The 12,443-nt window shown below is 44.1% G+C and overlaps 1 protein-coding gene across 2 annotated transcripts in view; it reads right to left on the bottom strand.

The window, feature by feature from the left end:
• UNC5C (unc-5 netrin receptor C) overlaps nucleotides 1-12,443 on the bottom strand; it is a 269,800-nt gene that overhangs the window by 59,470 nt on the left and 197,887 nt on the right. For both annotated transcript variants that reach the window (XM_069784212.1, XM_069784203.1), the window contains exon 4: nucleotides 8,188-8,291. In XM_069784212.1, coding sequence (XP_069640313.1) covers nucleotides 8,188-8,291 — 104 coding nt within the window. The remainder of the gene's footprint in view (nucleotides 1-8,187; nucleotides 8,292-12,443) is intronic.

Genomic DNA, 12,443 nt, shown 5'->3' with positions numbered 1-12,443 from the left:
TCTTGAACAGGTACCTAGCTCTATTTATTCAATTAAATCAGGCACATCCCTCCAACTGTTATTAATAAATGTATGGATGGTTGTGCATATATGTAGAAAAAGCCTGGGCATCAGTTTTTCCTTATCATAACAGAAATAATTTAATTGGCAACAAAACTGCCATGAAGTGTGGGGTAAGTGTTCCCTTGTGGAGATGACAGTGATGGAAAATTACAACAAAGTGCAACTGTTTTTTCTTACATACCAGGCCCATGGAACAAAGCAGGCATGAAATCCCCATTTCATTTTTTTTGGTTTTCCACTCAAGACATTTTTGTTATATTTTTGCAAACTGACTAGCCAGAAAAGGCCCCTCTGTAAAGGTGTGAGTGCAGTGAATGAAATCCTGACCCGCAGCAACTGTGGATGCTGAGAGGCTGGAGCACACCTGAAGTCAGCTACCTTTTGGTCAGAGCTCCTTAGTGCTCAGGATGCAATCTGGGGAGCAGTGAGGCACACGGCTCCTACCAGCTGTGCTGGATCTGCACGTCCAGTGCTGCTAACATGCTGGCAAGCCTGTCATGAGTCTGAGCCCTCCCCATAATCAGCTGAGGAACCACACGATCCAAGGCGGCTGTAATTTAGAGCAACATACCTTGTAGTGTCTTTTCTGTCATCCCACTCCCCGGTGAGAGACAGATGTGTTGTCTCTAATTATTCACTGATTGGTATCGGGAGATACATTAACATAATTGGCACATTTGTTCTAATTAACAGAGGGAACCTGCCACATGCCACCCAACATGAAAAGCGAGACCATCGGCAATAACAGAAAACCTGCAATCACCAACCTGGCTATACCTTGGAGCTGCAGCCAGATCTGTGCTGCTGCAGGGTGTTTCCAGCAGCAGCCTGAAATAAGGCAGCACACGCAGAGACTAAGACTTGCAAAGCTGGGCCAGGCTTCTGTGCAGACTAAATGAACACAGGGAACATAAATCACAGAAGCGATTACATACGCAGGAAAACCTATTACAGAAGCTAATTGCTGACACAAATTTAGCCATACAAGTAACTAGCATTACTAGACACTTAAAACTCTTGGCACACTTGCATATGCATGACTGTTTTAGAAACTGGTAGAGCAGAAGCACATCTGCTCCAAAAGAAAACCAAGAATGGAAACGGGATAAGAGCTCATCCAGGTCCTCCCCTCCTGATCATATGAGTCGTTCCTTACACCTCTCACGGTCTCGAGAGGAAAGCCAGCAGGGTATGAGTCCTGGATCCTGGTCTCTCATTGCCTCCTCTGCACCAACCTGCCCTAGAGTCATCTTCAGAGTGGGGAGCACCTGCCGAAAACAGCAAACCTTCTACCTTCTCGACACAGGCAAAGCCGTCCGGTGCAATTCTCCAGAAGAAACAAGATGCAAACAGCTGGGAGCAGCAAGAGATTTCCCTCGATAAAAGGCAATTCAGCATTCTGGGAGGTGAGACCATTGCACTCCTGCCTTCCCCATGCCTGGCTGACATGGCAGGATCACTTTCCATCTGGTCCCCTGACCATGCCGGCATTGCAGCTGGTGTTCTCCGCAGCCGTGCCGACCAGTCATGGTGGCACCACTTGCCTTGCCGCAGTCCCTGCTGAGCTCACATTGCCTCCAACAGCCACAGGGAAATCACAGCTCCCCTGCTTCACCTGAATTGTAACAACAGACACACATCCCATATCATATTGATAGTAAGGGCACACATACACACGCCAGTAAGAATAAAACATTTGCGAAGCTAACTACTGATTTGGACACAGTACAAGACGCCCTAGTGAGACTAAGAAAACTTCAGCAGTTTTCATACGGGCTATTGAGCCAGCAGCTATTTCAAGTACCTTGAGACTTGAGTGCCTCTTTGAAGAATGTTATTTGATTTTTGGATTTGGTTTCAAATGTATGCTTTCATCCCAGCAACTGCCTGCTGAAGAGGATGCTGTCCTCCATGTACTACCTGCTGGAAATAGATTTTGTACCCATTTAAGGTTAAAAAAAAAGAAAATTAAAAAAGGGTGGTCTCCAAAGAGGCTGAAATTACAGCTATGAGAGACTGCAAAACACATATTGAGAATGAGACAGCAAATGCAAACCACCATGACATTTTGTTCAGTTGCTGCCACCGTGCTTCTGCTGCCAGTAAGGGGAAGTTGTGTTCTGGCTGTGGAAACACTTCCTTAATTGCACACATATCTAGCTTTCTGCTTGAGTACTAAAATCTACACAGGGTGTACATACAGCTGCTGGGTGTCTCTGCCCTATTACAGCTTCGCTTTATGCACAATGGGGAAGTGAAGTCTCACAAAAGAAACTTCAAAGGCTGAGGTGGACTGGTAGCAGCAGGTGGAATACTTTGTTTCATAGAGCCTCAATTTCAAATACAGATCATGGCATTATTAACCGAAAACCACAGCGGCTGCCATGTGGCCACCAGGAGTTGCTGGGCTTCCTTTCCCACCTGAAAGAGGGGCTTGAGCTGGAGGTCCCATTGCTCACATGTGTTGGTTGGCACTTTTGGCACTACAGGGGCATGTGGACTCCCCAGTCCCTGAAGCAACTGGGAGGGGTCTGTTTGGAGACAACTTTAAATAAGTTAACAATGTGACATCTGTGGTTCTTTGGTTGGATGGGTAGATGGTTCTCATTCTTCACAGCACAGAACTATATGCTTTTCAGGACCATTAAATTCAATAAGGGAACAGGATGTTGGGGGTGGCTGCAGTCCCTGAGGACAGCCCCTTTCTCATTCTCCCTGAAAGCTGCATAGTGCCTGTTGTCATACAGGCAACTCCTCCTACCAGTTTTAAAAGGCATACAGGATTTTTTCCAGGTTACACTTTTTAGTGAAAGAAACGCATCAGCTCTAGAAGCACATGCAAATTCCTGAGCAAAACCCAGCAAAACCTGATCAAACAACTCGAGTGAAGAACTGGGGGCTCTGCAAAGCCCTGCTGGAGGTAACTCTCACACTTCAGGCACTACAAGGCCTGTTGGCTATAGGGAGAAAGAATCAATCAGTGTCAAAGTAGGACCTGATGGACTAATCTTGTAGGCATACAGAATAGTATCTCCAGGATGAAGAGCTATCTTCTCTAAGGGGAAAGTTGAGAGGTATGTTCATCTACCTCATAAAAAAATGCAGCTAAATCTGTCCTCCACATTGCGTATCTTCCAAAAATATGCGTAAGGTAAAATGCTGCTCTTTCTGAGTACAGCCTGAAGAGGAGACGTAGTTTGTGTTAGCTAAAACCTGCATCCCAGGGCCATCTTCACTGCAAAAATCAAGTTGTAGAGAGGATAAGCTAGCAGGGTTCATGTCAATGCTCTTGTAAAAAACCTCCCTTTGTGATATTTTATGGAGGAACTGGAAACCTGACCCTTCTCCAGTCCCACAGATCATCCTTGCCTGTTGTCAGTTCCGATCATACAGCAACTTGATTCACTTAGGAGCATGCTCTGCCCTCACTTACATCAGCATCAATGGAACTGCACTAGAAAGGAAAAGTATAGGGGTGGATCCCATAGAAAATTCAGGTCTCAAAAAACTCAGAAGCTAGTAGTCAGCGTATTGCCCAGGAAAGCACAAGACCCAAATGCAAGCCTAGCCTCAAGCAGGGGGTGTAACCTATCTCTCATGCTTCTCAAAAGAGTGATCTGACCACCCACCAGCAGACTGGGGTGTAAAAAGTATGTAAAAAAGAACAGAAATGTGTGGGACCAGACACTGACAATTACAGGGAGTGTTATCCTGTACTTTTGGAGAAGGACAGGCCTGCATTGCCAGACCTTACCAATGGCTTTCCAGGGCAAAATGAATGAGCAGTCCTCGTTCAGTTTGGGCTGTGCTCCTTCTGCACACAAACCGCCCCCCCCTCCCTGCTCTTCCTCCCATTGGCACCCAAAGGCAGTTCTGCTGTATATTGCAAGGCAACTGCAAAAGACAGTGTCACTTCCCAGCTAATTAGTATTTGTGGCCACAAACTCCTCTACTCGCCTCTCTTAGAGCTCACTTTCCTGCTGGGAATATAAAACACTGCCTTGGAGACACACACCTGCATGGAAATGCATACACATGAACTCCCAATTAAGGGATAACTGCTGCAAAACATAAGTGGCTCTCATGAAACAAAGCAAACAGCAGTCATATTAATAATCAATTAGATGGAGCAGCCACCTGATGCTGCCTATTTGGAGAAGTCCCCAGCTTCCACCAGGTTTTGCCCATGCAAGAGCAGCTGAATAAATTCTGTGTCACAGTCATCTTGACTCGGCAAAACACCCTCCTCTGCCTCTTGACTCAGGGATGTTTTTCCCCTTGCTCTAGTTCCTAATTAAAGCCATGAATGTGGATAAATATCACATCCAGTTTTAAACCCAACTGGGTCACCAAACTGTACATTACACCCTGTTCTGCAATTAAACTACTCTGTGAAACACCTCAATTATAATTAAAGAAGCAATTATCCCCCTGTTAAAGGCACCGTAAATCATACATTTCAATGCAAAAGTTCATCTGGCAGCTTATGGCATATTAACCAATCTTACATCTCATTGATATTTTGATCTATAACCTATCGCAATGAGCTAATTTGATGTGACTCGGTGTCTCTAACTATATTTTATCACGTGCAATACGGTGCTGGCATCTTTCAAAGAACAAATTAAATGAGCTAAGGGGTTAATTGCTAATAACTCTGCCATTACTGTTGGAGCGTCGCGGAATGGGATCCTTCCTGTCTTCTCAGGTTAGGTTTGAAAAAATGCACGCACAGAAGAGAGTGGAATTGAAATGGATGTTTCTGTTGACACCGGGGAGCTGCAACTGTCTGACTTCCACTGAGCACCAGCAGCTCCTGCCGAGTCTGGCAGGTCAAACTGCTTATCCTACCACCTTATCTTATTCTTCCCCACTGAGGAAAAGAAGAAGGCAGGGAAGCATGGAGCTAGGGCAGGGTGTTTGCTTTTACATCTGTTCTTTTTTTTTTTTTTTTTTCACGGCAGCAATATGCGAGTTTGCCCCTTCACCCCTCAGCTATGTGTGGAAACCCCAATGTAACAGTGCTTGTACTGGTCCTTCTGCTGCCTGCCTGGACCATGAACTGGAAAAGACAGAACATTTACCCGGGTGTTTCAGAACCTGTAGGTAGGTTCAGCTTGATATTGGCTATAGAGCTGGGAGTGGGGAGGCATGCCATGGTGCAGCTGGCACTGATGCTGGTTGGGGCTTGTGGGCAGGGGTATATGGCCACAGAGAAGCTGATCTGGTTTTCCCAGAGACCAAGCAAACCCTCAGTTCCTTACTTTGTCCCAGCTGAACAAGCAAGACGTACTTTGATTTGACCTCAGGCCAGGAGGCTGGTGTATTTTAACACACCTTCTTCTATTTGGATCTTAGGCTTTTTTTTTCTAGTGGCCATAACCTGAGCCTACTCTAATGCTCATCATGTCCTAGTGGATCTGAGGGACTGGTAAGTGCTGCCTTAAAAGCTTTGCTTGCCCATCTCTGTCTTTGTCCTTCTTGTCCTTTGGAGCAGCTTTATGCTGCTGTGCGGTTCAGCTTTTCAGTAATAGTAAGATCTGCTCTAGCATTGATCCATAAGAGCTTGACACAGTTAACTGCAATTAAATATGCTGGGAATGATAAGACTAAATTCCCCAGCTGCTGAAAAGAGGACAGAATGTATCCCTGAGCATGGTTGTTCTCACCACTTTGAAATACCAGGAAAAAAACAAAAAGAAGGGAGAGAATAAAATGAAAGAGAAAAAGCAAGGGGAAGATGCTGGGACTCTGGATTCCAGCATTACATTACAATGAATGTGTATTTTGTACAGTTTCACAGCGTAAGCTTTTCTTCCTCTGTTTTGGTGTTAAGTCCAGTGACTACTTCAGAAGCCAGTAAGTGGAAAAAAAACCCAAAACAAAACACACTGCCCAGAGTGGGAAGAGTCTCAGGTACATGCTCACCAAAGCATTTGGAAATGCTGCTCACAGCTGCAGCATATGCATTACCCTATGCTATGTGGAATCAAAGCAGTCTTTCAACAAGATGGAAAATAGCCTCAGCCTGCTGCCTGCCTTCTCCCAAGTCCTTTTTTACTTAGTTACCTGTACCATCATATCAGAAACTTCTCCGAACAAATAAACGAATTCTTAAACAAAGAACTCATTCATCTCTAAATTAAAATAATCATGTAATCCTTCAACCCACCAAGTTACCTTTCATCTTTCCATTTTTTTAAATTTATCTTACCAGCTTCAGCAAGTGGCTGTAATAAAGTGTCACATTAAGGTATTCATATTCATTAGTGTTCAGGTCTTTGTTCTTTTAATAGTGTTGGAAAGAATCTACAAAGAGGCTGTATTAGGCGGCTGTCCAATCTGGGTGTTTGATCTTCTTCTGACTTCAAAAGCCAGAAGAGGAAAAAAAAACAACATTGAGAATGGTTCTTTTGAATGTCAGACAGGGAGTATACGATTTCTGAGCCTGCCAAGTGTTAATTGGTGTCTGCCCCGACCACGGTACAAATAAGATTCAGAGCCAGTTAATGTACAGTCATGAATCTCGGCTACTGACAGAATCAGCCAGGATACTAGAAGGCAGGAAAAAGTGCAATTATTATAAGAGCAGCTCACAGAAGATCTTTTCAGACATCACTTCCACGCATCGTGTTACATCATGCTGTTTGGATCCCAGCTGCCCGACCAGGCATTACAGACGTTTCCGAGGGAATAACTGGACTGGCTGCTGAAATTTCAGAGGCACTTGTAACACTGCATTCAAACAAACTACCCATCATCATCAATCTCTGTTTCTAGCAAAGGTAATGAAGTTCCCCAGTACTACCCTGCACCACCTGAACAACTTATCCCATTGCAAACACTCCTGTCATGGCAAAATGGCAAGTAGATTTGATGCAAAGAAGCATCAGAAAGGAAAATAAAAAATTGCTGCTAAGTTCCTGAGGAAAGCCAACTGATTAATATTACAGTTGTCAGCAAGCTGGCTTGGCAGACCTAAATGCTCTTTACAGTTTTGGGGATCTTAACAGGGAAAGAAAATAGCCTGCAGAAAAAGAAAATGGGAAAAATCTTCTATGTTAATTATTCCTTCTGATGTTTGTGGACACGTTTCTACAATTCTGATTAAATCTAAACTTGGGTTAGATGGGGAGGTAACAATTTAAGCTTCATCTCCTGAGAAATCAGTCATCAGCACTGAGTGACAACCACTTTGCTACTTAGCCATGACAGTCTAACTTATCCTAATGTAAACTGGCAACAGTTTCTTCTGTGCATGGCAGAAGAAAATCGAGGAGAATTCAGATAGGGGAATTACCGTCATTAACAATCAATTTTTCTCTTAACAGCCACAGCAGATTTAGGATTTCAGAGGCTCCCCTGTGACTCAGAGACCCCCCTCCCATGAGCAATGAGTCTGAAGCTGGAGCTACCACTGCAGTTAGGGAAGCTCCCATTCACAGGGACACCCACTGCTGTTGGTGGGCACAGATTTTGCTGAAGGGTAGACTCTATCCTGCCAGGTAGAGGGCAGGCTACCCACTCCAGGTTTACTTAAATGACAGTAAGAAAAGCAGATAAGCCCCTGAAGATGGTTATTAGGCAGACACATCCCCTACTTGCCCCCACCTCATGCTGCTTCACCTGGGAGCCTGTACTGGACCATGTCACATCCTTTTGTGCTGAGCTGGCCGGCTGATGCACACACAAGCACATGGACAAACATGTGAGGGAAATATAATCTGGCAAACTAAAAATTAAAATGCCTTTACACTATGCTTGAAAGGTGCCTCTCAGAATAAGTGAATTTTTTTTTTTTTTTTGCTTTAAAAGGAAAAAGAAAGATAGTAGGCTGGTATTAATATGCTTTACCAGCTATGTGTCCTATGGATGCCAGGTATAGCTGTGAATTTTGGAAGGGAAGAAAAAACTGAAACTAAACCACCTGCAGCTCTGCCCAGCAAGGCACCATAATCCAAAGCTATGAATCAGTTCCTAATCAATCTTGTCTACGAGCAGCAGTCAGTCAGCTCTCCATTACCACCCATTCATCATGCCATGCCCTAACTCACTGCACCATTAGGCACTGATCACGCCTTAGTTAGGCTGTCCAAGTGCCAGGACACTGCCGTTGCTACTCACCTCGGCTACTGGGATGCCTTCGGGAGGACGGCACTGGAGCAGGACCTCTTGCTCCAGGGACACTTCTTTCCCCAAGGGTTCCTGCTCAAAAGTTTTCCGGAGATCTGGGGAGGGAGAAGGAGAAGCAAAAGAATTAATAGTATTAATAGCTGGTCCTTTAAATTACATTTGATTGCCATACTGCATTAATGCGAACGATCTTTCTAAACAGAGAAAATAACATTTCTGCTCCCTGAAAAGTGAAGCATTTAAAAAAAAGATTGGGACATGTTTTCACTTCATTCCAACATAAAGTGGTCAAAGGTTTCATAGTGGATTTATTATTTATACTGCGGTAGAGCATGCGAACCCAGCGAGGATCCAAGGCCTCACTGTGGAAGATCATGTCCAGACACAGAACAAAAAGTGAAACAAGTCCCTTCTTCAGATAACTTACGTTTGGTAAACTATGCCAGTGAAGTACTAAAGAAAGTTATGGAAAATTAAATAAATCCGTAAAACTACAGCACATAAGCTGAGTTGCCTTAAACTCATGGATGAAAGTGCTCGTGCTGCAATTTAATGTACTTTTAGTTTATAAGCGTTAACTTTACAGCTTTAGCTAATTTGTCTTCACCTTATCATTATCCCTGTAGCACTAAATAGATAATAATAATATGAATCGTAATGTGGAGCTGAACCATGTTTGGATCCCTGTACAGCACCACAGAAATGTGCCAGGCAGAGAGGGCACTGAATGCGCCTCCAAACATCAGACCAGTTCACCATACTGGACAGCTGTGCACTATGGCTTTTTTGTATGCTTTTGTAATATCTTTGTGTTCATGGTAAATGGACTTGAGAAGTCCCCTCCTTACCACAGGCTCCATATTTCTGACACAGACTGGGACCTTCTCTGCTGTGCCAGGGAGGATGGGGTTTTGGAGAACCGAGCATTCAGCCCCAGTAGTGACTGGGGATATTTCTCCCTGCTGCTGGTTCCTGCTGCAAATGGACATGGGGCCATGTTCAAAGTCACGTCAGAGAGCTGACCTGACTTGAAAAAAAACCTTGCAAAAAAGTTATTTTTATTTTACTGTTTGTTCTGAAGTCAGACCAGTTCCCTATGCCAGCTTATGGTGAGGTTGCACAAATACTTGTGTCATATTCGAAACAAGTCATATGGGAACAACTTAAAAGCCAAATATTTCATTTTTTTGAAGCCATAACCTGCAGCTGTGCCGGAAACCAGATCACTGAATTGAACCAGTTTACAAATAAACCATCCAAAGCATTATTTTTTTATCTAGATTACGTCTAAGATCTGATTTACAGCTGACCCCACAAGGACCTGCATCAGCACTACCAAAAGGCAAAACCTGGGGCAGGCGAATGCACAGATGGAAAAGGAGATGGGGTGTCTGCCACCAAAATCAGCTTCTCTGAAACTCACCTTCAGATAGCACGAGACGTCTGTCTCAGCCTATATCAAGAAAGTGTAGTTGTTCCACTACCTGGAATTAAATGTCAACCTAATTGTACCATGGAAAAGCTCTGTCATAGCTGGAGATGCTGATTTTAACTTAAGCTGATAACATGGTAAACTTCTAATGTCCTTAAACCCATGCATTTCCCTAGTGAAACTGAGGCATCTCTGTTCTTCCCCTGCACCAGAGGCATGAAAGGAGCAACCCCAAACCCCACTCCCTCCCCATCGCTGGCATTCCTGCTCCCTGCGGCACACAGGGCAGGGATGCTGAAAGCCCCTCTGATGGGATGGGATTTACGGCCACAGTTGAGGGCACAGAAAGATAAGCTTTGGCAGGTCTCACTGTGGCAATATAAGAAATTATCGCCTCCAGCCGTCTGCTTGTTTGGGGCTTACCCTCTGTCGAAAGGAAGCACGTGCCAATGTCACAGCTACCTCACTAGAAAATCCACCATTTTAACCTCAGTTGTTGGTGAACGGGGCTTTAACCTACAACACTGGATAACTTACGGCAAAGAGGAGAAGAAAACATCTGGAAGTGATCATTTCTTAGGATCACATGTCAAGCTTCACCAGACTGTGCCTGTCAGCATCCTTGTCACACTGGAGTTATTCCAGGCCAGCGAGGCTTGTTCATGTGAGAGCAACCACAGCAAGACAACTGGCCAGATTAGGTCGGTCTCCAACGCCTGTACGTAGCTCCCACCATGTTGCCAGCTCCAGCATCACCAGCACACCAGCTTCATCCCACCCTCTCTGACAGGCTAACCAGGGGACATTTGGGTTGTACGGCTCAATTTGAGTAAAACCAAAAACCTCCAGGTGCCCTGTGAGTGGGAGTCATTCCAAGGACAAAATGCTGAGTTCTGGCTTGCTGTACTTCTGCATGTTAAACATAGAGATGAGCTGCTCTTTCAGGAGCTGGTAGGTTTCTCGGGATGTGACATTCTTCCTTTGGCCCAGGTTCCTCACACATCCTGTGGGTTTGATAGGTATCCTGGGTACACATAATGCCAGGTTAATGCAGTTTGCTTTAAATTAGCAAGTAACTGGTGTTATATTGCTATCAGTACCCATATGATCATATGATTGCTAGTTCCATAGGTATTTCCAAAGGAAAAGAATTACCTCCACAACAGGTACACCTTAGTGCATCTAGCAGGTACACATACATGCATGGTGCAGACAATTATAACAAATGTATTGCACTCTAATACCATGGCTGAGGATAAATGAGAAAGTTACTGTGCTGGTAATAGAAGCATATAAGCACAGTAAAAAGTAGTATATTAATAATAGCTTTCAGGTGTTCAGATACGGAGGGATGAAGACAGTAGAGGCAGATGATTAGATAGATAATAATCTGAGTTTTTTCATTGACACGTTGATTTACTGTCCTGCCTACCTTCCTGAAACATTAATAGAGCTCTGAAGTTCTCCATAGCGTCACGTACACAATAATCACCTCTCTTATAAAGCACTTGCCTTTAAAAAGACCCCCAAATTTTAGTGCATACAAAAGTAAATAGCATTAGTCCAGAAATGTGCAATAACAGTAAAAAATCCCACTTGAACCTCTTTATTATCCACAGTTGGAATTGCTGGGTATGAACAGCCCCTTTTCCCTGGGAACCGTTGCAGTGGGGCTGCCGCAGGTGAGACAAACCCTGCGGGACCCTGGCCTCCCTGGCTGCCCCCCACCCACAGAGCCTTGCTGTGTGTGGACGCTTTAACGGCGCCGTTGGATTCAAGCGGGTCAGTGATCCACAAACTAAAAATACACTAAGTAGGGGCCTTGACATAATAGTAAAGTTCTCAAAGGAGCCATTAGATACTATTGAGTAAATGATACTAATTTGTGGGGGGGGGAAAAATACATAATTGTGTACTTACAGGATTGGGATCTCTTATACTCTATTCTGTTGGCTCCCTCCCACGTGTTCACAGCTTTATGCCACCAGAACTACCCACCACCTCCCGCTACAGCCATGCCACCTACAAATAGCTACAGATGGTGGCTGTGCAGGGCAGGTTTTACCTAACAAACGGACAGCTTTTACCTGGTTGTAACAGACAAACAAGTTAACAAGGTGGGTTTTTTAAGTGATGAAGAAGCGGAGGGCCGGGACAAACAACTTTGTCGCTTGCTCTAACTATCACAAAACACCCTGCTGGGACAGCACTGGGTTTTGAAGTGACTGCTTTTGTTCTATGGCCCTTGCTATGATTTCTGTGCATAACAACAACATCCTTCTAATTCTTCAATCTTCAGCTTCCTTTGCCTTTTAACAATTATAGTCATCATGGCAGCTTCACACTGTTGAAGGGGTGTGGGTGAGCTTGCTAATCTACTGAGAGACCTTGGATCTTTTCCAAGCAGAGTATTTTCAATAACATTTTTCACTTTTTCAAAGTGTCATATAAGTTACTATTACTTGCAAGCAAGGACAGAAGGGATACATTTTCCCAGAGAATGGTAAAAGATGAATAAAATACATCCCATTTAAAAAAAAAAGTTTTAACAATCTTCAGAAAATATGCCTGAAAAAGCAAAACAATAAAACATTTGATCCATTCTGGGTCAGCACCTCTTTGTCTGTGAAGAGGCAGTGTGAATTATTAAAGCCTCGGGTCAGCAGCAGCCCTGCTAATGTGACGCTGAGAGAGAGCCTTCTCTACCCTCACCTTCAATAGGGAGAGAAACAAGAGAAAGGCAGTTGCACTTTCTTTCCATTATTATTTTGGCAATGTAGAATAATCCCTGATTGTCTGTGTTAGCAATACTCTT

The sequence above is a fragment of the Haliaeetus albicilla genome, chromosome 1 (genome assembly GCF_947461875.1).
Source record: "Haliaeetus albicilla chromosome 1, bHalAlb1.1, whole genome shotgun sequence".
NCBI lineage: Eukaryota > Metazoa > Chordata > Aves > Accipitriformes > Accipitridae > Haliaeetus > Haliaeetus albicilla.
Note: the sequence above shows the minus strand (reverse complement) of the source record. Positions and strands in the feature narration are given on the sequence as shown.